This window comes from Onychomys torridus, chromosome X (genome assembly GCF_903995425.1).
Source record: "Onychomys torridus chromosome X, mOncTor1.1, whole genome shotgun sequence".
Lineage (NCBI taxonomy): Eukaryota > Metazoa > Chordata > Mammalia > Rodentia > Cricetidae > Onychomys > Onychomys torridus.
The window spans coordinates 112867570-112895138 of record NC_050466.1 but is presented as its reverse complement, the minus strand read 5'-3'; the positions used below and the strand labels follow the sequence as shown (position 1 = coordinate 112895138).

At 36.8% G+C, this 27569-nt stretch overlaps 1 protein-coding gene across 4 annotated transcripts in view; it reads right to left on the bottom strand.

The window, feature by feature from the left end:
- Positions 1-27569, bottom strand: part of Diaph2 (diaphanous related formin 2) — a 747093-nt gene that overhangs the window by 18996 nt on the left and 700528 nt on the right. Inside the window, exon 28 of one of the 4 annotated variants that reach the window (XM_036175404.1) lies at positions 22992-23175. The exons of the other annotated variants lie outside the window; for them this stretch is intronic. Within the exon in view, the coding sequence (XP_036031297.1) occupies positions 23165-23175 (11 nt within the window). The 3' untranslated portion in view covers positions 22992-23164. Of the gene's footprint in view, positions 1-22991; positions 23176-27569 lie in introns of those variants that run through there. 4 annotated transcript variants of the gene reach the window in all.

The window sequence follows — 27569 nt, the reverse complement described above, 5'->3', positions numbered from 1 at the left end:
ATAATTCATAACTCATATCTTTACAATAAGGAACAAGTTGGAAACAAACATACATTAAGAGAGAGTAACATCTGAGGATGAAGGAAAGAACCAGTTCAATTTTTCTACCCATAAAACCACCAGGAACTAGGAGACAAGTCCAGACCAGGTCCTTTCCTAATACCTTCTGAGGGAGTATGGCCAGGTTCATATCTTGATGCTAGTTTTCCAGCATCTAGACCTAAAAAATGGTATATTCTTGTTGTTTATGATACTCAGTTTGAGGGACTTTGCTATTGTAGTCCTAGAAACTAATATAGCCATTCTACACCAACACATAACATGAATTAATACACAAATAAGTAATCACAGATGTCTTTTAGTCTACTCAGCAAATCAGTTACTTGTAAATACTGAATAATTTTCTTTTTGAGAGAAGTGTGTTGTATAGCCTAGATTGGCCTTGAAGTCACACTTTACCTAATGAGTCTCCTAAGTGCTGGAATTATATACCATTCCTGACCCATTCTTGGATCTCTTTCCTCATTATCATTCCCATTAAGCTCTACACTTCTTTTTGTTTTTGTTTTTGTTTTGTTTTTTGAGACAGTGTTTCTCTGTGTAGCTTTGTGCCTTTCCTGGGACTCACTCAGTAGCCCAGGCTGGCCTCGAACTCATAGAGATCCGCCTGGCTCTGCCTCCCGAGTGCTGGGATTAAAGGTGTGCGCCACCACCACCCAGCCTACACTTCTTTTTAACATTAAAATATTTATTATTATTATTATTTGTATACACACACACACACACACACACACACACACACACACACACATGTGCTTCAGCTCACAAGAGGAGGTTAGAGGACAACTTTCAGGAGTTGGTTCATTCCTTCTACCATGTGTTCCAGTTATATAGGATTGTGTGAGAAGTTCTTTTACCCACTGAGCCAGCTTGCTGGTCACTATTGCCTGCATTATTAAGTCTTTATTGCCTTTGGTCTTACTCTTATTCAGCCAACTTTCCACATTGTTAGGAAATGGTCATTCTATGAAGGCATGTCTGATCACATTCCTGAAAGTTATATCCTGAAATGGCTCCTTACAATATCCACTTGACTTTCTTTTTGTATCTATATTCTAGCAATGCTAAGCATTTGGCTCTTCTTTGAATATATTATGTTTCCTACTATCTGCCTCTTTATTGGATCATTCTGTTTTTTTTCCATTTCTTACCCAAGAAATTCTAACTTATTTTTAAGACTCAGCTTGAGGTTTATACCATGATTGTTCATGTCTAATCCCTGCCCCCTTCACTACAAACTGTACAAAGGCAGAAACTTCCATTTTACTTGTTTTCTTGGTACCTAGAATAGGCATGGGAAATTATATATAAATGAATACACAAGTGAACACATTCCTTTGTTTCTCCCCAGAAAAAGTAATAATATTATAGAGTGCAACATTGATTTAAATAATTAAGTTTGTATGTGTGTGTACCTATATATATATATATATATATATATATATATATATATATATATGTGTGTGTGTGTGTGTGTGTGTATGTGTGTGTGTGTGTGTGTGTGTGTGTGTGTGTGTATGTGTGTGTGTGTGTGTGTGTGTGTGTATGTGTGTGTGTGTGTGTGTGTGTGTGCGCGTGTCTGTGTGTGTCATGAAAAGTATTCGTTTGTTAAGTCAGTTCATCCTCAATTGCCTTTTCTGGTAAGGAAAGCAAATCATATCTGTGTTTCATAGTTGTGCAAGAAACACTGCACATCTTTTAAATCTTCCACTGTGCTTTGAAGCCTTTAATATGAGAGGTCTATTGGAGATTAGCTCAACGGTCATTATCGGGCAGAATTAAATTCATCATTACATTCTTTAGATCTTTAATTTTTTGTAGGTCTGTTTACTCTCCTTAGTTATCTTGTGGGAGAATCAGAGGAAGTCAATTTGCTCTTCCTGCTCTATAGTGACACCTGAGAAATGAAACCTCACCTTTCTATAGAATGCCTAATTGCTACTTTCTTCTTCAGTAACAGAAATACTTCTTGATAGCATTCCATTTTATGGACAGAAGGGGTTAAATGATGCTCATTTTTCCAGAAGGTTGTATAGGATAACAGACCCTTCACTCCCCTTGCCTCTGAACCCTTCAGTGACTTCAGGCATTCCATGTTTCTTGTGATAGCAAGTGCCTGAGAACATCTTTATTGTCTTCAGATGGTAAGAAGATCATGCCTTGTGATAGCAAGTGCCTGAGAACATCTTTATTGTCTTCAGATGGTAAGAAGATCATGCCTAGTAAAGCAAATATACCTCTTCTTGCTTCCCAGGTAGGCCTAGAGTACCAACACACACACACACACACACACACACACACACACACACACACACACACACACACAGAGAGAGAGAGAGAGAGAGAGAGAGAGAGAGAGAGAGAGAGAGAGAGAGAGAAAGAGAAAGAGAGAATATCTAGTTAACACATCACAAGAAAACATACTGCCAGGAAAAATTCAGTGCTTTCTTGTGAAAACAGTAGCAGTAGCAAGTCCCTCTGGAACAGAGCATTGAAACTGTTCCACTAAGCCTTTAATGTGAATTTGCTCAATGGGACTGTGCATACAGGTGTACAACAATTATTAGATTTGATATCTGAATGAGCTCAGGTTCCCATTAGAGCTTGACTGCTTCAATGACCCCATTATTTTGCTTCCACTGCTCCCCGAACTGATCAACTTAATTATTCTGACTAACGAAACATTTAGGACATGAATTTCTGATTTGTTTTAAACCATGTGGGACATCTAAAAGTGCTTCACTTAAAAGAATCACAAAATAGAAGAAATGACTATGAGGATATGTTAGAAACTGGGAAGTAGAGCAGAGCCATGATCCATGCTGGGCACAGATACTCTACTTTCCTGGAATTGCTCTTCTGCTTAGATTTTTCCATGGTACCTGTCATGCCTTGGTGATGACTCTCAACCCTGGAATATGCAATGCTAAAAGCAATGTGGCTGTGGTTGGGTTTAGGAAAGAGGTAGAAGTTAAATCTTGTATTCTCTGTTATAAAACATTCCAATCCTTAATGTAGCTAATGTTCAAAAGGACAAACAAAAAGCTTTGCAGAGCTGGCCCATCATAGACATTCTTTTGTAAGGATGAAAAGGGAAGTCAGAAAGTGGGACCAAGTTCAGAGTTGATGTACAGGGAACACAATTTCTTGTTAGTTGAATGTTATGGTCAAATTACAGTCTTTAATATAAAGCATTACATAGCCCTTAAATATTGGATTTAGTATTAAGTATAGCAACATGGTATATCAGCAATTGTATGTCCTTGGCATAAAAAATCATCCTGAGAGAGAAATAAGTCATAGTTGATTAATAATTGGTCTCTTTAAAAGCAACTCTAACATTCCCTATTACTTTAGTCTTCATTGATGACTCCTAAAAAGCTGTGTGTTTACTGAGAGGAAAAGAAGGCATTAAAGTGTCACTGGTCCCTTAAGTTTTACAGATGCCAGTTTATCTCTCATCAGTGAAAGCATTTGTCCTTTAAATGAATGGAACTGACATCAAAATTGTCCCCCTTGCACCTTGCCTCCTTTCACTAACGATATGGTAAGGGCGGCTGAGCCTATAATGAACGTGTTTGTGTCCAGTCATATTCCCATCACTTTACAATCTAATTGGACTCCTTAAAAATAATAAATGATAAACAAACAAAAAACAAACAAACAAATAAATGAGGAAGGAAGTCACAAGAGAGTAGCACAAGTTTCTGCTTCCAGGCACTCCCTGGCATCAGCCTTCACTTCGCACTTATGCTCTAAGTACCTGATTTGACAAAGCACACAGAAAAGTCAAAGAAGAGTCTCTTTACCCTCACTCCCAAACTCTCTGACAGGAGTCAATAATGATTCTTGCACACAGCTACAGTCTAACCATTGGAGATGAAGGTGTGAGGGGAAAATTTCAAGCTATTCCTACGATCTTTTATTAAAGAAGGGTGTAAAAATACATTTGCCTTTGTGGGGCAATTTTCTTCCTCCAGTTCAACTTAATCCATTTTAACAGTTGGCAGTTTCAATAACAGACGTTACAGGCTGCCATGCACAGACACTTTGCATGCCACATGAAAGCGATGAATTCAGAGGCAGGAGCAAAAGCAGAAAGAACCTGAAAGAAAAGAAGCCCTTCTTCTATATAAAAGAATTTCTTTAATACCAACAGCTGGAAAAAATAATTTCTCTGAGTTTGTGTCCTTTGATCGCTTCACAGAAGCAGCTATCATATGTCCTATCCCAACACTACATGGACCAATGGACTATCCGAAGGCAACAACTCTTCCCCTAATAATGCAATCATCATCCACTCTATTTTTAATGCACTCAAAACAAGGTTTCTTATTGTATAATAACAGGGACAGTCCTCTCTGTTTGCAATGTGAAATGATATATTACATAATACAAGAATCCTAAAAGCAGTCTATCCATAACTACTATTTTTTTAGGCTAAATAAAATATTAACATTTTTTATTCATGTTTTGGTTAACATTTGCAATTCAGCTTTTTGCAATATTTAAATGGAATTTCATATGCTATGAGGAAAAATTAAAAAATACAGCAAATTTTAAGATTGGTTCTTTCTTGAGTGTCTTATCATCCTTAATGTTCACCCTTACCTTATCAAATCCTTAGAGGAAACTTTAAATATCTCGGAGTTGATATTAGATTTTATGGTCCTGTTATTACTTGTTCACTATCTGTGCCCAACTACTGTGACTAGATTTTGAACTTGTGCAAAGTGGTCATTTAGAATCAATGTAAGCATTTTTGAAAAAAGATCCATTTAGGAGTTAAGAGACAGATGGCTCAGGGCTTGGTGCTCTTTCAGAGCATCAGAGCAGGGTTGCCAGCACTGTCTGATAACTGCAGTTTCTGGTCTCCATGAGCACTATATACATGTGAGTGTGGGCGCACATGTATAAACACACACACACACACACACACACACACACACACACACACACAAGCATAATAAATAAAATAAATCTTCTAAATAAATAAAAGGACTATTTGTTTGTGTGTAAATGCATGTGAGTGCATGTGTGTGTGGCCACTTGTGTATGGAGGACAGAAAGGGTGTCACACATCTTCTATCACTCTGTATGATCCTCTGAGGCAACTTATTACTTGAATGCTGAGATTCAAATTCCAGTGTTCAAGATTATACAGGAAGAGTTCTTGATTATGGAGCCTCTCTTCATCCCAACAGAAGTACATTTTATAAAATAAGTACTAGTATTCCTAACATAATTCACAAGATCCTAGTATATTTGGACTATAAATTGTAGCACCATGAAGTGGAGGCAGCAAGTCTATAGGTACATGTTGGTACACAAACTAACTTCCTACACACTTGTGCCATGTACTAACTTTGGCAGAAATGATGATGTCCACATTTTTAGAAGGCCAATAATAAGTACATCTCCTATAGGCCAAACGTGGCTATTTTCTTTGGAAGACATAGATAAAAATATCAGTAATAATTAGTAAGTAGGTGTTAGTACATAAAGTACATCCTTATTGAGTTGTGAGATGTTGTTTAACTCTAGTTTGTATCACCCTCCATGTTCAGATGACCAGACATTTTACATCAAATGATTATCTTCCCTGCAGTATTTTTTGATACATCATATTACTTGATTATCAATGGAAAACTGAATGTTCCATAACTTTCTTTTCACAGGCTACACATTCTCAAATCCATCAATTCCACAGCAGAAAAAAGGTCTGGTAGCACAGCATCTCTCAACGCATATATACCAATTAAGTAAAATATATGCATATTTATAAAAAGTCTTACAGATTTATTAATAGTTTGTGAATAATAATAAGAACATAGAATTTTAGAGCTGAAAAGGAATTTATGGATTATTTAACTGAAGTCTAACCCTTCATTCTATAGACAATGACACTAATTTCCAGAGAAGAGAATTGATCTCTCATACATATTCTATACAATGAAGAAATGAAACTGAGAGGGAGTGGGATGTAAAGTAATGGACCAGATAACTATAATTGGTCAATCATTCATTTATTGGATAATTATATGATTCAACTTGGATAAAATGTATATTTATGAAGAAAGATAGTGAGAACATGACAGCCAGTGATCATCTGATGATTCTAAATAATCATCATTATGGTGAAGTAATTAGGTAGCAACAGTGAGCTTGAAACTCTTGCAATTTTATACCAATACAATATTCAACAATTTAAAGTCTGCAGGTATACAATGATACAAGATTTGAGAGGAACTGACTATAATTGTATGGGCTAGCACCTTGGTGAGATACACTTTGAGATGGATGAATAGCTATGGACTTAAACATACATAACCACACATCTGATGTTTGATACTATACCTTCACTAAAAGCCATTAGCCATAATTAAGACTGAAAAGTTAAAAGCCAACTGCATTCCCTTCTCAGGTAATTTCATCCTTGTTTACACTGCTGGCCAAAAGAGATCACAGCTGCAGCATCACTCTGATACTTGCTGTCACTGCTTTTGTCAATCTTTGTCCTTACTTTAATGTTATTTGTGTACCATATGCTTTAGTATTTGAGTCACTATCTACATCATTTTGCTGTGAGCTGGGATTTTTTAATTCAAAGCTAACTGTCAGGTGAACAAGTTAAATGGGAGCTATTTCATAAAGTCTCTATTTCTAATTATTCTCCAGAATTATTATGAGTTATACATTTTCCATAGAGGTATTAAGAAATTTTCTAGAAAGCAATACCTTTTGGCATGCATTCTTTATGCCACTTACTATTGGGTATCTATTTTAAAGTGATATATACCACAAGCCTTTGACTTACTTCAAGTCTATAATTTTGTGAACAATTACTTCTTACCCAGCTTTCTTACTACTAGGACTAGAACAAAAGGAGATGGATATTTATACATACATGGTTTATGTAAATGGGTCTCATCAAATTTTGTCACAAATTCCTATTGCTCAAATATATCCTGTTCCCTGTCTTAAACAAGACAGCTTTCCAATGAGTCTGTGTACAAGATCTATACATGCCAGCCATGCTTCCTAGTACCTCCTTAAAATACTGGTTAGTGAGTGGGTACCTTTTTCAATAACATTCCAGTAGTCATATAGAAGCTATAATACTGTATCTCAGTACAAACTCTTTGTTTCAGTGCTGGGTTCTGAACCCTGGGTCTTTTACATGCCAGTCAAGCACACTATCAACTGACTTGCATTTCCAGGTTAGTTTCTTTTGCCAATGACATCTGTTTTTCTCAATCTTTGTGTATATGATGCTCATGCATGTGCATGTTTGTGTGCAAGTGAGCATGTATATGCCACCGAGAACATGTGACGCTCAGAAGACAATCTCAGGTGTTTGTTGTTCCTTGCCTTCTGCTTTATTTTAGGCAAGGTCTCTTGTTTGCCATTGTATAGGCTATTGGACTGATAGTTGCTGTGTATTCTACTATATCATCTCTCATCTTGCTGCTGAAATGGTGGGATAAGGAATGTACATACTACTGTGCCCAGCTTTAAGTCTACTCTGGGAATCTGAACCAAGATCCTTCTGCTTGTGCATCAAATGCTTTATCTACTGAGCCATCTCCCTAGCTCAGTGCAATCTTGATGCCACGTGATAACTGAGAAAACTTTCTCCAGGTTACAAAGCATTACTGTTTCAAGAATCCATTGATGGTACCATTTACATAGTCCAGTAGCTTGGTGGTTCTCCACCTGTGGGTTGTGACCCCTTTGGGGGTAGTATATCAGATATTCTGCATATCAGATTTTTGCATTATGATTAATTACAGTAGCAAAATTACAGTTATAAAGTAGCAACAAAATAACTTTATGGTTGGGAATCACCCCAACATGAGGAACTAACTGTATTAAAGGGTCACAACATTATTAAAGTTAAGAACCACTGAGATAGCTTATTATTATTATTTTGGGCTTAGAAATTTTTATTTATGGGTTTATGAATTTTTTCATAATTTACAATATTTGGAGTTCATGTGACGATAAATGAGCTTCCCACTGTTATTGGTCACTATGCCAATATCATGCTCATTTCTTAATAAAACTTCAAAAAAGTTTTATCAGCTCATAACTTTAATTAAGATCATTAAAGTAGAAGAGAGCTTTGCTTCATGTTTGGATTCCATTTAAATTGCTTATATAATTTTAAACTGCTTTGTATCAAAATTTCCAAATGCACTTATAAAGGAATTTTATAGCAACAATATACATTTTTAACGAGGAAAAACAGTTCACTTATTTTTTAAAAAGATCTTTCTTTAAAATATGCTGCTTTCTAAAAAATATGTTATGTGTTTTAAACTAAACTATAACCCAAAGCAGAGAGAGCAGCTTCTTTCTAGCAGCAAGCAGCCACTTACAGGGGCACAGCAGAAGAAGGAAGTATTTGCTGGACTGAACTCTGAGAACAACTTCAGATAATGATCCCAAATGGTTACTATCAAGTGACATATTCACTATGGAGAGACACAGAGGCATGATTCTTGGTACATAGTAGTTATTCAATACAATGAATGTATTAGCTACATATAAATCCAAATTTTAGAATCTGAATGCTCATTTTATCAACCTCAGGGAGAAAGGGGAAGTTTTCTATCATGTTTTCCCTATGACACCAGCCTACAGGTCTCTCAAACAGCTTCTAAGTTCAAGAAAGAGCAACTGAGTATTAAGAGGAATGAGGGAAAATAAGGTAATAACAAGCTTATACTGTTTATATTTATTTATTGAGGGCAAAGGATTGACACAGTGGAAAGATATCAAGCATAATAGTCAGGATTTATGAGGAAAAGATTTGTTTTCTCATTACTATAATAAACAGTGATCAAAAAATACTTCTTCAGACTTCTAGTAGATAAAGAAAGGAGCTACAACTTCAATTAAGTCTTTGATTTATAGATAATGTTGCAATATCACAAACAATGAATATCATATTCCAGTGCAATCTATTTGCAAAGATGGGTGCAAGTGGATGTGTTTTAGGGGAGGGATGGAGAATCATTTTTCATTTCATTCTTTTCAAATTAGTATGCACTTAAATAAATAACTGTTCCAGAAAGAAAATGCAAATGAACATTAAACTCTTACATTCTTTCAAATCCTTTTCCAATAGATGTCAACATACATGCATTATCATAGATATAATGGGTGTTTATATACTCTCTTGTGATTTTATTCTTTCACTTAACATTGTTTCCTATACACATTTTCATGATTTGTCAAGCAATCTTACCACCATCAAACTGAACCTGTTTCCCTATAATTACTCCAACATCTCACTATAAAAATATATATGCTGCTAGTTTACTGTTACTTTAATTTGCATTTTTAATTTAGTAGCAAAAATGTTTTCCACATGATTATATAAGATGTTTTACACATAAATTTTTTCTCTTCACTTTTCCTACAATGTCACCTGCCTCATGACACATAACTACAGTTTCCTCAAACACATTATGTCCAGTATGAACATAATTGGATTTGTTGATGAATTTGTTTCAGACAGCTGAGCACAGAGGCTACAACTCATATCTTTTTTTCTGCAAATATTTTATACATGGCACAGATTCAATATAGTTTCTATAACCAAATATTTTCCAAAGTCTAAAAACTGCCAAAATGGCACAAACTTTGTTTCATCTTTTTAGACCACACAAGCTCTTAATCTAAGGATGCAATCAAGAAAAATAAGAAGGAATGTGGAATATTCCCTTACACTGTGTGAATATATGTCACTATGATTGGGTTAATAAAGAAGCTGACTGGCTAATAGCTGGACAGGTAGAGGCTAGGTGGGACTTGTAGACAAAAAGCGTGCAAAGAAGAGGAGTCTGAGAATCCAAAGAAGATGTGGAGAGAAAGAGATGAACTTGCTGTCATGAGAAAAGCCACATGGCAGACCATAGGTAAGAAATATGGGTTAATTTAAAATGTAAGAGTTAGCTAGCAACAATCCTGAGCTATTAGCTGATCATTTATAACTAATAATAAGTCTCAGTGTGGTTATATGGGAACTGACTGGTAGGACAGGGAAGTCCACCTATTGAAAGTCTTCATTGGACAAACATTTCAAGAAATTTCTTATTCTCATCTTTCCAAATGAAAAGCATACTCTACTCTTGCTGTCACCCAGCAAAAAAGTACCTGCCTGTATTCAAGTCCTTACAAAGTCTTTAACTATGAAGGGCATTTTCTAAATTATTTTTATCTTAAAAATACTGCTTACAGACCACATATTAACTCTGGAATAACTTCAACAGATAAGAGTTTCAAATGCTTATGGAAGTAAATTTACAAAATTGGGGGAAGTGGAGATACTGTCTGTCATTTAACATAGAACTAACATCCCTTTACAAGTTAGGATCTTATCTATCTGAATATTGGATATCAGTGTAAACAAGAAAATATATACATGTAGGACAAATGAAAAAACAACTTGTTTGTCATACAAATGGACATTTATGGTTTGGCATAAAATAACAATTATGCTATTCTACACAGTTTAAAGTGCTGTATTGTACTATGTACTTAGACGGAAATGCTCTGGGGAACTGTTAGGTGGTTCAAAAATTGGTGTTAGAGCTGTTGGAAACACTAATGTCAGAGATAAGAGTGAATGCTTGAATTAAACTATTTTTACAAAAATGGAACAATGGAGTGAAAAGCCAAATATTTCCATGAAGGTATTTTTTTATATCATATGCAATTTGATTATATCTGTGGAACTAAATTGAATAGCATAATTAGGCATCTTATTATTTCAAATATATTCCCCAAATCCCATATATATTCACAATTGACAGTTAAATTTTAGAAAACTTTATTAGGAAGATGAAGACTGTCTGAACCATTGTATTAATCATGGCCTTTTGAGTCCATTAAGTAAGCTGCTTAACTGTCATCTGCTCAGTGCCATGTACTGTGTGAAATGACTGACACATCAGTAATTCTCGGAGCAATCCTGTACGATAGATGTTATGAAAAGATTTTCCTTTCAAATGAGGAGTGAGCCTCCAAGAAATTAAAAACCTTACTCAAGATCATGCAGTTAATAAGCATGAACATCTGTGGACTTTGAGAGTCCATAACCTGAACCATCATGCCATATGCTTTCCACAAGTTCAGAGTGAACATCCTCAGGTCTGTGACTCTGAAAGGATGGCATTTGATGTAAAACAAAAGTGAAGTCAGAAGTAGGACAAGAACAAGTAACTTTGTAATCCATAAATGCATTACCATCTTCAATTCTCACTCTTTTAATGCATTTTTTATTTTTAATACATTTTTTAAACTGAAAACACGAAGAATACCACACTCATGTTCTATTTAGTCTCTTGATTCTCGTTCTGATGAGATTCTTGAAGCAATGCTTTGGAGAAAGGAATGACTTGTCTTCTTTTGCTTCACTTACAGTGACTGTGTGTCTATAGGGCATGAGTGAACCTGAATCACTTTACTTTTAAAAAAGGTGTATTTTATATTTAATTATATCATGTGTATATCCCTGCAGGGACATATGCATGTGAGTCTTCAGATCTCCTGGAACTGGAGTTACAGGCAGTTGTGTGTGGTGGTATTGTGTTCCCCAATATATTGTGCATCCTAATAAACTTATCTGGGGTCATAGAAGAGAACAGCCACTAGACAGACATAGAGGCCAGAAAATGGTGGCACACACACCTTTAATCCTAGCATTCCAGAGGCAGAAATCCATCTGGATGTCTGTGAGTTGAAGGCCACACTGGAAATAGCCAGGCATGGTGACACACATCCAGGAAGTGATGACAGGAAGCAGAAAGGTATTTAAGGCATGTGGACGAGGAACTAGAGTCAGTTAAGCTTTTAGGCTTTTGAGCAACATAGTTCAGCTGAGAGGCCTCCAGTCTGAGGAAACAGGATCAGCTGAGGAACTGGTGAGGTGAGGAAGCTGTAGCTGGTTCTGTTCCTCTGATCTTCCAGCATTCACCCCAATAACTGGCCCCAGGTTTGATTTTATTAATAAGACTTTTTAAGATTTGTGCTACAGTTGTGAGCTCCTCAGTGTGGGTGCTGAGAAGTGAACTTGGATGTGGTGTAATAGCAGTACAAGCTCTTAATTGCTGAGCCATCTCTCCAGCCCCTCACTTTACTTTCTAAAGCATGTTAGTTCTGCACAACTTCCCAGGCAAGTTATTCCCTAAGCTATATATACTCTCCTTTTCCAACGAGTCACATCTGGAATATTATTAGTCTACTGTTTGCTAGGGTATGAATCTGTGTCCCTCCAGAATTTATGTTGAGACAATTCCCACTGTGACAATATTAAGAAATAGGGACTTCAGGAAAAAAAAATCAGTAACTATAATGACTTGCAATATTTCCTATAGCCTATGATCCTACTCTGGACTAAGGAATAAAATGCCTCCCATTTGGACATCAGTGTCTTTGGTGACGCTAATCAACAGAATGACAACCACTGTGGCTATATCTCCTTCCTATGCTAAGTTTTCAATGGAAAGTCGTCAGTCATTCCTAGTCACTCTCAAGATAGAAGCTGGGAAGTCAGAGACTGGAAGCCCGAGAAAGTAGGCTAGCTTCTTTTATTTTTATTTTTTTCCTAAATGCATTACCTCATCCACACTGAAGCTATTCTGCCACTTCTCGGCCCACTCAGGAGCCTCACAAGAGCTTCCTGCAGTGGATCCCTGGCAGCTTGGCATTTTGCTGTCAGTGAACTCAGAATAGCTGAGTGTCAACTGCAAACCATTTACTTCACTTTCTACACTTTTTTCATGCAATAAATTACCTCCTCAAATTCATCAAAGTGCTAATGTTTAGAACTGAAGGAGAAATATTAAGTGTAAAACTATTCCCCAATTTAAAAAAGCACATCCTTCCAGTGATAGATGGTGTTTTTTCTTTTTAGAAAACATTCACCCTGTCTTACATTGATAATGAAAAGTACACCACAGTATCAGCCAAGAATCAGACACATTAGTAGCCCTTCCTAGCAAAACTGAAGGATTAATCTACTAAATACCCACTTTCATTGTTATCAGTCCTTACAACTGGTCCCCCTTCCAAGTTGCTTTCTAATTCTATATGTCTCCTACATATTTCAAGAGTTTAATGTTTATCATTACTTCATTTTTAAAGTTTTTATTTCCTACTTCAGGAAGCCTTATTAATTTTTATAATACTGGCTTTTAAGATGGTAAGATTACAGAAAATGCATTACTCGCTTTCTTAGAGATATCTCAGTTGTATGTGTGACAATTATGAAATTAAAAATTCTATTAGCAGTATTGCAATTTTTCTGTGGATGTTTTAACTGAAAATAATGAAGACAAGATTGGTAAACCTTGGTGAAGCTATTTTACCACACAGAGGAGATATCATACTAAGAGTGTGTTTTGTTTTGTATTGCCATAAACAAAGTTAATTTGTACAGTCCAATTATGCTTACTTTGGGTAGGGACTGTGAATTTGAACCATGTGTTGGAGTATTAATAACTGTTTTGCTCTCCATGGGGACAATTTATTTAAAAAAAAAAAAAGCTCAAACTCGTAAGTAGAAGAAGGAAAAATCACTGAATTACAGCTTGGGAAGTTTAGGGTCAATCTACCTCAGCCTCATTCAGGCAGGAAAGCATTAATAAGTCAGGTGGCCTTTCAAATTCTCAGTCTCTACAGCTGCGAAATAAAGACATTATTTTTGTCTTACTACACTCATGCATTTCTTAATGGTATTATTGAACAGGATGTTGTAAAGCTGTTTATGAATACCTTATACTAGATTCCTAGGTAACTCTAAAGTTTCATTATACTTCACTCTATTAAGAACAAAGCCCAATTAAAATTAGATAATCTTTTCAAATGGGTTATTATGTATCTTTTTTATTACTGGTTCACCATATTTGGATGCTTTGAGATAATTCATGGTTTTCTGGCTATAGTCATAGTAGACAATTGCTATGTAGTCTTAATGAGCACAAAGGAAACAGCTTTGTTTTTATTTTGCTATTTTCTCTTTATTCTTTAGCACAAACCATGCTGATGATGTTTAAATCCGTGATATCAATTGACACTGTCATGATCTGGAAATGTCTGCAAAGTCCAATGGGAAGTCTTAGCAAATGTCAGAATACCTCTAAGGCAAAGCAGATCCTCAAGAAAGATAATCATTTGAAAGTTTAGTACTAAAGATACAGCAGGGTGCTGGGGAATGGTCTGCCTAATGCTCAAAGGTCAGCTAGCAAGCAAGTTTAATGCCTAGGAAAGTTTAAGAAAAAAAGTCACTTATTGTGATTAGTGATGCTGAGTGGGTGCAGGGTAATGTAAGATATATGAAGTCAACTAGCATTTCAAGACATGTCAATACATATTTTAAAATGCCCTGCTTCCTTTCTTACAATTACTTAGAAAAGTCAGCAACTGCAAAAATATCCTGGATAACAGTTATCTGTCCAAGTATGGGTCAACTAGTATAGTTGAGCAGCATTTCAAAGGCACTGTGGTGGAGGATAATTCACAGACCTCCAGAGAAGAAAACTTATGCCTATACATCCATTAAGACATCCTATTAGTCCCCTCACCCACCCATCAATGTCTGAGGCATGTGAGAGAGCTGGCTCTGTGGTCATAAGAGTGGGAGAGCCATCCCTGACCCCCACCAGCTGTAACATTCAGGAGAGCAGGCCCTGCACCTTGCCAGGGCAGCACACTAGAGCCAACCCTGTTAGTGTAGGTGTGGGTGAGCCAGCCCTGAACTTGTGACCATGGAGAGCTGTCGCCATTACTCATCTGTCTTGTGGCAGCATGGGTGGGGAGAGTTGCCCTCCTTGTCCCCCCTCTCCCTACCCATCAACTCCTGGGGCAGGTGGGAGAGCCTGCAGTCATAAGAGCAGGGGAACCAACCCTATTAGCCCAGGTGTGGGTGAGCCAGCCCCAAAGTTTTAAACATGGGAAAGCTGTCCACATTTCTCATCTGACTGATCAACCCTACAGCTGCCCAGGCCCAGATCCAGGGTTATGACTTGGACTGCCCTACCATCCACCCCATCTATGACCTGCTGGAGCAAGTGAAGGGACCTGACCTGAAGACTCAAAGCTGCAGGATTTCCAAAGCATAGGGCAACAGCAGATATCCAAGAAGATTTGTATTGAGGATTTATCATTGCTAGTGTAATAGAAACTAGAGGGCTCAAAACAGACCAATGACTCTTTGCACTGAACACTTGCAAGACATATGGACAAGGGGTTTTTTCAGTGACTCACTGTGTCACACTGCAGCTTCTATGATGAGATTTAAATATTTTTTACCTTTTAAAATTTTTCCTTTTTTTCTCTTGAGTTTTATTGGAGGGCAGGATGTGCAGGGGCAGAGAGCAGATGTGAAGGGATGGGGAAATGAATGGGATCAAGATACATGATATAAAAGACACATAGAATGAATTAAAAAAAGACATCCTATTGGCATATCTATCACTGGCAATTCAATTGTTGATTTTTCTATTAAAGTAAAATGCATGCATTGAGACAACACAGATTTGAAGGAGAGACTATATATTTTAATTTCATCTTTATTCTGGTCAGAATATTAAACTCTTCACCATCACAGGCATGTGGCTATTTTGCAGTTTATGGTAGTAACTGAGGTTTCTACAGGCTAGACTGCAAACTGCTTGAGGACACATCTATGCTTGTTATCTCTTAACATCTATATAGGGCTTGTCACAAAACTTGTGATTAAAAAGAAGTAGGCTTAATTAAACTTGCAGATACTTTTCTGTTATACTTCATAGTCTCATAAATTGATAGAGAGATGATCAAATAGCAAGTCAGTAAAAATGAATGCCAGAGATTTAGATGAGGTGGCAGAAAGTTTCTTTTAAAAATCAGTTCTTACAAAGCTTCTTTAAGGCAAAGGACATGGTAAATAAGACAAAACTACAGCCTACAGAATGGGAAAAAAATCTTCACCATCCTCACATGTGAAGGAGGTCTGATCTACAAAACATATAAAGAACTCAAGAAACTAGACATCAAAATGCCCAGCAGTCCAATTATGAAATGGGCTATAGAACTAAACAGAGAATTCTCAACAGAGGAAGCTCAAATGGCTGAAAGACATTTAAGGAATTGCTCAACATCCTTAGTCATCAGGGAAATGCAAATCAAAATGACTCTAAGATACCATCTTACACCTGTTAGAATGGCTAAGATAAAAAATACTGGTGACAGCTTATGTTGGAGAGGATGTGGAGCAAGGGGAGCACTCCTCCACTGTTGGTGGGAGTGCAAACTTGTGCAGCCACTTTGGAAATCAGTGTGACAGTTTCTCAAGAAATTGGGAATCAATCTACTTCAAGACCCAATGATACCACTCTTGGGCATATACCAAAGGAATATTCAATCATACCACAAGGACACTTGCTCAACTATGTTCATAGCAGCATTATTCATTATAGCCAGAGCTTGGAAACAACCTATATGCCCCTCAACTGAAGAATGGGTAAAGAAAATGTGGTACATATACACAATGGAATACTATGCAACAGTAGAAAACAATGACATCATGAACTTTGCAGGCAAATGGATGGAATCAGAAAATATCATCCTGAGTGAGGTAACTGAGAATCAGAAAGACAAACCTGGTATGTACTCACTCATAAGTGGATATTATATATAAAGCAAAGGATAACCAGATTATAACCCACAGAGAAGTTAGCTGAAAAAGAGGACTCTAAGAGGGATTCATGGATTACCCTGGGAGATGAGATAGATAAGATCTCCTGAGTAAACTGGGGGCAAGGGGAGGCAACAGAAGGTACGGGAAGGGGGATGAGAACATAAGGAAATGGGATGGTCAAGCTGAAACAGGGACAGAGTGAGAGAGCAATGAAAGGATATCTTAATAAAGGGAGACATCATGGGGACAGGGAGAAACCTCTTGCTTGGGAAGTTCCCAGGAATCCACAAGGATGACCTCAGCTTAGACTACTAGCAATAGTGGAGAGAGTGCCTAAACTGGCCTACTCAGGTAATCAGATTGGTGAATACCCTAACTGTCATCATAGAGTCTTCATCCAGTAACTGATGGAAATAGATGCAGAGATCCACAGCCAAGCACCAGGCCAAGCTTCAGGAGTCCAGTTGAAGAGAGAGGAGAGGGATTCTATGAGTTAGGGGCATCAAGATTATGATGGGGAAATCTACCGAGACAACTGAATCGAGCTACTGGGAACTCATGAACTTTAGACCAACAGCTGTGGAGCCTACACAGGACTGGACTAGGCCCTCTGCATAAGCAAGATAGTTGTGTAGCTTGCTTTGTTTAAGGGGCACTTAGCAGTGGGATCAGGATCTATCCCTGGTTCATGAGCTGGCTTTTTAGAGCCCATTACCTATGGCGGGACACCTTGCACAGCCTTAATGCAGGGGGAAGGTCTTGGATCTCTCAACTGAATGCACCAGGCTTGGTTGACTCTCCATGGGAGGCCTTAACATTTTTGGAGGAGGGGTTGGGGAGTGGGTTGCAGCAGAAGGTTAGGGTTGGGACAGGGAGGAGGGATGAGAGGGGGATCTGTGGTTGGTATGTAAAAATGAATAAAAATTTCTTAATAAAGAAAAAAAGCATCTCTTGCATTTAATGTTCATGCTGGTACATGGGTGGCCCACAGGAAAAGCTGAGATACAACAAAGGTGTTGTTAAATTTAGGCCTTTAGAGGTGGGTAAAGATTGAAGAAGCTCTCTCCTAACTCTTGACAGAAGCTTGCAGTGGAACTAGTAAGGGACAGCCTTCGTTAACATCACACAAATTTAAGTTTCTTGATTCATAAAGTATGTTGTCTTCTTCCATGCAGTGGTATCTATCCCAATTTTCAGGTTGATTGAGATCATATAAATCAAGGTTATAAGTGGACCATGCACAGAAGCCAGAAAATATACCTTTCTCTAGAGCTATTTCTGATTTCACATACTGAGTTTCATGCCATTTAAATATGTATTTTGTTGGTTATATCTTTACTCTTTTCTTGATCAGTTCAAGTCAACAGACATTTACTGTGTTTAACATGCAGATAGGACCAAAAAGTAAGCACATAAAATATTTGTTATACTTACTTTATGGACAAGAATGTGAGCTGTAATGACTCTTGTTAAAGATTTTTACTTTCTACTCTGTTTGCCTTGATAGTATTATATCAATACAACTGGAGTTCCCTGATATAAGTTAATTGTTATTGTTTATAGTATCTATCACTGTAAATAATAATTATCATGGTATAGGGGATGGAGCGATGGCTCAGTGAGTAAAATGCTTGCCACATAAGCATGATGACCTGAACTTGGATCTCCTGAAGGCCTGCAGTCCCAGTTCTGGGAGGTAAAGACAGGAATATCCTTAGGGTTTGCTGGTCAGCAAACCAGTCTTACCAGTTTTCTGATATATAGATTCAATGAGAGACACTGACTCAAAAATAAGGGTGGAGAGCAATAGAGAAATATCCAAGGTCACTCTCTTGCCTACATAATCACACCCCCCCCCCCCACACACACACAACTTTGTAATAAATACAGATATAGATCTGGGGAAATAGTGCAATGTTAGAAAACTTACCTAGCATGCTTGGGGCTCTAGGTTAAAGTACCAGTACCAGAAAACCAAATTAAAAACAAACAAGCAAATAAAAATGATACATATTTTGATAATGAGTCTATTAAAATACAGGAATTATATAATCTATAATCCCAATTTGATACTTTTGAGTCTGATGCAGCCTATTTTCATTGACTTCAAAATAAATGTTATATACTTGAACATACACATTCATTCTAACAAAATTTCTCTTTAATCTTTTTTGTTTTAAATCTCTTTGATAGACATTAGATTTTCATTGAAACAGTTTTCTCCACATATAAAAATTGTTTAGAAAGATCTATTCCTTCAAATCGCTCCCAAGATCTCTTTCTAAAACCCAAATTTGATCATGACCTTATTCTATTAAAAATTTGTTAAAGAGTAAACAAATGTATTGTTTTGAGCAGCAGCAGCAACAGAAAATTTGTCAATAGATCTCATAGCACATACAATTTCAAAGTCCTAGGTATGATAACTCTTCATGTCTATTGTCCAATTTGCCAGTCTCAATCTAATCATAATCTATAGACTTTCACTTTCTTGCATTTCTGGGATACTAGAAAAGCCTTCATTCCTCTGTTTTGGGGGATATAGGCAAAGCTAGAATGCTCTGACATAGTAGAGCTTCCTTCTGTGCCCTACAAATTCAACTTTGTTCCTAGAAGTTGAATCTAAAAGGAAAGCTTACCCGGACTTCTTTTCTTCCTCCTCCATAACTGGGTGTTGCTTCAATTGTGTTCACTTCAAACATTCTCCCTATCATGATTATCTAACTCAACAATATTATAATTAATTTTTAATTAATTTAGTTAATTAAATATTTTTTTGTTTACTTGCTTTAGCCTTGCTTTCCCTAACTAGACTGTGGGTTACCTGAGGATGACAATATGTACATCCTATACCACCTTGGAATTATTGCTACTTAGAACAGGATCTGGCTCAGAGTGCATATTTGATAATTAAATAAAACGTGACTAATTTGGATTTTATCATAGTTGCCTAGGGACTAGTATTGATGCTTACCTTGGCTTAGGGAACCTTTTCCCCACAGTTAATGCAAAATTAATATTATAAGTAAGATTATACAGAGAATATTTAAAACGCTTAAGAGAATGAACTTTTCAAAACCCCTCAAGTACTTTATAAGCATCAATTTACATACAAATAATTGATATGCTAATTATAATTTAGCCATATTTGTTCATTAATACTGGGTCCTTAAGGAATCTACTAAGCAATGGATTGAATGACAGAATCATGTTAACTTAGTTTGTGTGCCTACACATATTAGAGATAAATTAAAAAGCATCTCCTTAAAGTATGCCACAATTCAAATAATGTTATCAAAATCAAAATGGCCAGCCAGGCAGTGGTCATGCACACCTTTAATCCCAGCACTCTGAGGCAGAGCTAGGCTTATCTCTTTGAGTTCAAGGCCAGCCTGGTCTATAGAGAGAGATCCAGTACAGGCACCAAAACTACACAGAGAAACCCTGTCTTGAAAAAACCCACCACCACCACCAACAACAAAAAAAATCAAAATGGCCTTTTCAAATTTGCAAAGTACTTTATTGACTATTGTTTTATTTCACTTTAGAAGTTGAATACATTCTTACTTAATGGTTCAAAACACATTCACAAAGGGTGTTATCAGAGACATTTTAGTTTAATTATATCCTATCCATTCTTCCTATGTATTGTATCATGTCCAAGAACTAATTACAGTGCCTTATTACACAAATTTGTCATTCTTTGAGTGACACAAAGTCCTTCACATTCCCACATTCTTGTATGTGTGACTGCTTTTCTCTGGAATGCCCTCTACTAATGTTTCACCATGAATTTACCCATCAACTCCAAAATTGTACTTCTGAACTCAAAGAGCATCATAATAAATGTTTGTAGCTACATAACACAACTTTAATTTACATTTTCTCTGCTGCCAGAGCATTTTTTTTCAGGCACATATTCATGTACTTGTGATACAATAACTATATATTTATTTCTACAGCAATTGAAGGAGGCCTTTCAATGCAAAGATTGCATGTCATTTTCATCTTTCTATCTCTAGCATCTAAGGTTGTATCTGGTACAAAGGCAGCACATGTCGTTTGGGTTTTGTTCTTCTAAAAGATATATTAAAGTCTTGACTGCTGGTATGTATGCATATAGCCAATCAGAAGCTTTGTACTGATGTAATGAAGTTAAAATGAAACCATACTGGATTCAGATGCACTCAAAACTCAATGACTGATGTCTTTACCAGAGGAAAGTGATTTGGATGCCGAGAGGAAAGGTGACCATGTGACAAAGAAGTTAGAGGTGGGAGTGATTTAGATGCAAATCCAGAAATGATAAGGGTTGTTGGGAACCAGCAGAAACTAGGAGGGAGGCAGAGAATGGATTGTTGGTTAGAGTTCCCAGAAGGAGTAAACTGGCTGACATCTTTTTCTTCTCAAATATTTTGAGTCATGTAATTTGTGTGAATAGGTTATATAGAGGAGATACTTTTACTTAATAAAATATCTTGATCTGTTGAATTTTAAAAAGTGTTTTTTCATGTCCACCAAGTTCCTTGGTCAGCATAATGAAGAGTCCCTTTATAATCATTTTGACATATGTTTAATTCCACAATGACTCTGGCTGGAGGAAAGGGGACAGTCTTAAAACACATAGTTGACTGCTTCTTTCTACCATGATTTCCACTGGGTTTTATGATAGAAAGAAGCACCTGAAGACTCATATATTCCATAGCATGAAATGGGTGATCAGATGACAGTTTCAAAGCTTACAAGCTACCCATTGCCAACTACTAATCGAAAACTAACTCATGGCCAATTCACATCAGATGACTGGGAACTGCCTAAGTTTTCTTGAAAGCATTCTTGCAGGCAAACTTCTGGCATGAAAATGGAAAATATGAAGGAGAATTTTAAAAACTTGCGAACAGTATTGGAGTATAGAAAAATTGCATGGGAAGATTTTGTTCTGGAAAAAAGCTTGAAATGTTTGTTCCTGTACACTCCATGGATTATTTCTATATTCACATCTATACTTACCATACCAGACAAGGTTGAAAGGGAGGAAGAAAGGAATGTGAACGTCTGGAACAGAGAAGGAAAGCCTGATGTGCTGCGGGAATTTGTCTTTTACATCCTGTGTGCCCCAGGTATTAACTCACCCACAGATAAGTCACTGAGTGTCTGTCTCCCTTAATTACGTATGTATGTAGGAAATCATGAGTAGCCAGACTCAGAGTTTTCTTCATTCCTCCTTCAGAAACACACTGGTTCCACAGAAACACACTGGTGTAAACTTTCAATTAGAATCTACCAAAAGCAGTGCAACATACTCCATTTATGTTTTAGTTACTTGGATTTATGCTTTCCTTTCTTCATAACAGCTCAAAACAAGCCAAAATTTATGTTGTAAATAATGACAATTAAAATTTACTGAAGAGTAAAAAAAAAAAATAATAATAATTCCCACTGGTAACAGGGCAGAGGTGTCAAAGCTGCAGATGAAAGATTAAGGATCATACACAACCAGTTGAAACAGCTTCTCTCTTTTGGGAAACTCTGTTTCAAACCTTGACTAGAGTAATGCCATAGTTAGAATAATAAAAGTCCTACAAAAGCTGATATGTCTGAATGCTTGCTCCCTGGCCTATGATACTGGTTTAAAAGGTTATGGGAACCTCAAGAGGTAGAGCCTAGCTACAATAAGTGAGTAGCTGGAGACTGGGCTTTAAAGTTTATAGCCTGATCCCAAAATTCTTTTGCTTCCTGTCTGCTGTCCAGGACACAATCAGCAGCCTTGTGTCTCCACTGCCATGGATGGAGCCCAGCCATCCTGCCTTCCTCACCATGAGCTAAAAGAAATCTCTTTTTTTCTTCTGTCAATATTTTTCATAGTAGTGATGAAAAAGTTACTAACTCAAGTAATGCTCTCTACCATGTGCCATATCACACTTTAGCCTTTATGCAAATGTGTAGAATGGGATTGTTGCTGTTACTGTGTAGAATGGGATTGTTCTAAGACTTATCTAAAAGTGGCTTTATAATAAAAAGCACAATGATAGACAGAGTGGACCCAAATTCAAATTCTCTAGTCATTTCATTAATGTGGCCTTTGCTAAATAAACACTGCTGTTCCTTACAATCATAAAAAAGGTTGTTTACAAAAGGCTTTGACATACAGTCTTACAGAAAATTGATATAAAACATCTTTTATTCATTTTTTACATTAAAAATTCCCTTTCTACCTTACTGTCTTTTTTCTATGCCAACACTGATATTTTAGTTTTTTATTTGATGCCCTTCTCCTTGTCTGTTTCTAATTTCCATATGCCTTTCTCCCACTTGCCCATTTACAACTGTAGTCCATCATATTCATTGTAATGGTGCCTCTGCAAAAGTAGTTCAGCTATCATCTTTGTAGCTGGTCCTCTCTTCTTATCACCCTCATTTAAAAGCTGTACAATGAAATAAAACACAAAATTATAGGTAAAGAGATATGGCATTTCTTAAAGGTTGTCAAATAGATTCTTTCCTGAACAACACAGTTCTTGTTCACAGCCAGCGGACATGCAAGCATTTCTTTGTAGGCACTAATGTCAGCACCATAAGGAAGCAATAGAAATCATTAAGATTCATAATCTTCCTTCCTTTCAGTGATGGGTTTAATTCAAAACAGAAGCAGTTGAGCAGTGACATCTTCAAAGCCCCCAAATATATGTATTTAGATGTACACACTAGAAACAGACTGAAATGCATCAAAGACCCACCTACAAATATCTGATTAATGTGTTTCTTAAAATAGCTCCAAAAAAGGCTTGGCAAAAAGTAGTTTATAATAGTCTGTGGACAGATCCTAACATTAACTCTGAGAGACCAACAGCAGCCTTGTTGAGAGATCTCTATTGGGCTAATAGTGGGTCTAGTCTTGACCTGAGTGAAAAAGTTTCTGGGCCACTGTTGAGGTATCAGACATCATTTTTTTTTTTTTTTTTGTAGTAAGCACTTAGAGAATATGTAATCACTGAGTTTGTGTGAGGAATTAATCTACATATGTTTTCTTATTCTTCATGAACCCAAGAAATACATATTTATCTCCATTGCATAAATGAAGAAAGTGGGGCAGAGAGAAGTCAGATAGCTTATCCAAGTCATGCGTATACTAATTTCAGAGGAGTCAAACCTCCAAATCACTTCTCTGTAATCCATAAGCTAATCACGATTCTATACCATCTTTATGTAATCTATGTTACTTCCTTTCCCTCTCCCTTCCTTTCTTGGGTGGGAACTTGTGATTATACTCTGCTATGTAACCTGCTACGATGCTTTTTGCCTTATTCTTCTCAGAGCTGAGATTATAGGAATGTACTTCCTTCACACACCTGGCTCTTTTGGTGATTTCTTTTCTTTTCCTCCGGAGCTGAGGGCCAAACCCAGGGACTTGCGCTTGCTAGGCAAGCACTCTACCACTGAGCTAAGTTCCCAACCCCATTGATGATTTCTTGTAGTAGAGTATGTAGGAATAAATGAGAAGAGAGTTTAGCTTTTTAGTTTCTTAGTTTAAGGGTTACTTTCAGGATTCCATCAGCCAGCTTTCAGGGCTAGTCCCTACTATGGTAATCATGAGTATTCTAAAGACCTCTATATGTGAAAGACTTGTTCCCTAGCCTGTGGTACCACTTGGAGGTGGTAGAACCTTTAAAGGGATGTGGGACCTTGGCCCCCTTCTCTCTCTCTCTCTCTCTCTCTCTCTCTCTCTCTCTCTCTCTCTCTCTCTCTCTCTCTCTCATTTCTGGTTTAATATATGAGCCTTTTCTCTGAGATGTGTTCCTATTTTTGCCATCCACTGTTTTCATCATGGACCAAACCAAAAGGCTATCTTTTCTTGGAATTGAACTTCAAAATTATGAATTATGTAAACTTTTCTCTTTTCTAGTTAATTGTCACAAGTATTTTGTAGTAGTGGTATGAAGCTGAATAATAGGGACCTTAATGTTTCTCACATTTTCTTTTTAATTTTTAAAGAAGATTTATTAAAAAAAATATATATGTATGGGGTGTTTTGCCTGTGTACCACATGTATTCCTGGTGCCTGTGGAACTCAGAAGAGAATATTGGATCTTCTGCTACTGGAGTTTCAGATGGTTGTGAATAATCATATAGGTGCTGCAAACCAAAACTAGGTCCTTTGCAGGAGTGACAAGTGTTCTTTACTGCTCAGCCATCTCAATAGCCCTTCTCATATTTTCTTAAAACCCCTTTTACCTAATAATTACATAGAGCATTTTAAAATCAGGTGCATAATAGGTTAATTTGAGTAAAATGTCAAAAGCTTCAATTTTGTGGTTTAGGGCGAACTGGGTCGTATTTGGTTTGGATATTTTCTCTCTTATCCTGCTGAGTCCACAAGCAGAAGATCATGATTAAAAAGTCAATTGTGTTTGTACTTACAGGGAATACACAATTTGTCATTGTTTAGCTATAAAAATCTTTACCAATAGAAAATATAGAAAAATGTTTGGTTTATTGGTTAATTTGTGATATATGAATGACATCCAATGCTGATATATTTAAAAAGGAAAAAAATCAAATGCTATGAAAATGTTGTGAATATTTAATTATTTTAATTAGAATGGATCCTAATTTGCATGCATTTTACAGCAATACATTTCACTTTTTGGCACATGGTGATGAGCTGATACATGTGTGAGGTACATTATATAATTATAGTTAAAAACACACCCAGTACATGAACAGTGGAATAACACACATACTCATTTCTTATAAACATAGTAAACTGTAGATCCTGTTAAATGCCTATGTTGAAGCCTTGTCCAAGCACCATACTGAATTGTGCTTTATAAGAGGAACAGTGAATATTTATGGCTATCTACATAGTTAGAGATAATGTGTACCATAGCATAAACTATTGATGTAGTATTAAATTTTAATTAATTTGTTTTTTGAGTGTATAGGTGCTTTGACTGCATGCATGTGCCTACTGCCCACAGAGACTAGAAGAGGGAATCAGATCCCCTGGGACTGGAGTTACAGGCAGTTGTAAATCCCCATATGTGTTTTGGGAATTGTACTATGATATTCTGTAAGGGCAGCTAGTGCTCTTAACAACTGAGCCATCTCTCTAGCCCCACTATTAATATTTTTGAAGAGCAAGAGGATGTTATTGTAGATATTTGTTCAATATTGCATTGTTATTATATTCAGGGTATACATATTTTACAGCAGAACCATTTCACATTAAACTAAAAGAGGCTTAAGAGACATAGTAACTAAATATAACATGTTAGGGACCAAGATTTCAGGAACCAAACATGAACCATGGAAAGTACTAGCTAAACCAGAAAACAAGTCATAAGCCCACTGCCCTTCCCCAGAGCAGTAACACCTGTTTACTAACCGGAGGCTCCCAAAGATAAGAACATTCCACAGTCAGGAGCCATGGCAACCGAATGTAAAGAGCATTCCATGGTCAGGTAGCCTAGCAACAGAACAAATGGCCCCTGACCAGTGACCTTAGCAGACATCTTGCAGTTGCACAACCTGCACGTCTCCCACGTTCTGCACCCCTTCCACGTCTCTTCCCCTTCCCTCCTTCCTGCCCCTTCCACTCCTATGCTATATAAGCCTTGCAGAGAGAAATCGTCTTGCTGTCAGTCTCTCGTGTCCCCTGTCTCTTTCATTTGCTCCCACAGGTGGGTCGCCCCCACTGAAACCACACTGGCCAGGGCAATAACACATGACCTAGATTTTTTTCTTTTTTTGTGAAGAATATTAGTAAGATAATCCATGGGTTTTTACTACATATACAGATTAGTTTTATCAATACTGACAAACTTACATAAAAGAATGCTATTTTGAAGAAATACAGTATCCCTATCTCAAATCTAAGATTTCACTTTCTGTGATTTCCTTTGATACTCACAGTCCAAATTAATAAATCCACAATTCCAGGAATAAACCATTTGTAAGTTTTAAATTATATGCTAGTCTAAGTCACACAGTAAAATCTCATCCCATCTCTCTCCATGCATGTTACGAATATTATGTTTTATAATTACTTACTATTGTTAATTTCTTATTAGATTAATTTACAAACTTTATTATAGGTAAGCATACATAGGAAAAAAGGATTATGTATAGAGTGTCGTACTACAATCCAGGTTTTCAGTCATTACTGGGGGCTATGAACATATTTCCTTGTGGGCAAGAGAGGAACTCCACATATGCCTAAGTTCTAGGGGTAAGGTGGGAAATTTACTCAGACATCCAGAATAAGGTAATTTTTGTGCTTATGTAGATAAACAAAGAAAAGATAGTAAAATGTTAAGTTTTTGGAAAATAGGATGAATGACATCTAAAAATCTGTAGTGTTTTTATAATTTTTCTATAAGTCTAAATTGCTTGAATATAAAATACTCAAAAACAGAATACCTTATGGTTGTACACACTAGGTTACTTCAAATTTAATAACACACAATCTGGCAAGAATATTAAAAATTAAGTTTTATTTGAAACTTTAATCTCCAAGATCCATTTTAGAGTCAATTAAGGACAAACACCAAAAGCATTTAGGGAAGCCAATGGATTACAAAGTGGATTACAGTAGGGTGAACAAAAGCAAAGAAACAATCACAAAATGGAATTGACTAGAAGTGTTTTAAACAGCAAGGTTGCTTCTTGCTTCCTGCTCTGATCACAGAAGCAGGTAGAGGGTGAAGGCTCAGTTCCTTTGTGAGAGAAGTGCCTACCTGTCAGCTATCTGTAACAACTCCTGGTAGAGGAGGGGATGCAGACTATAGAGAAGCGTGTGGCCTAATCTGTGAAAGAGGCA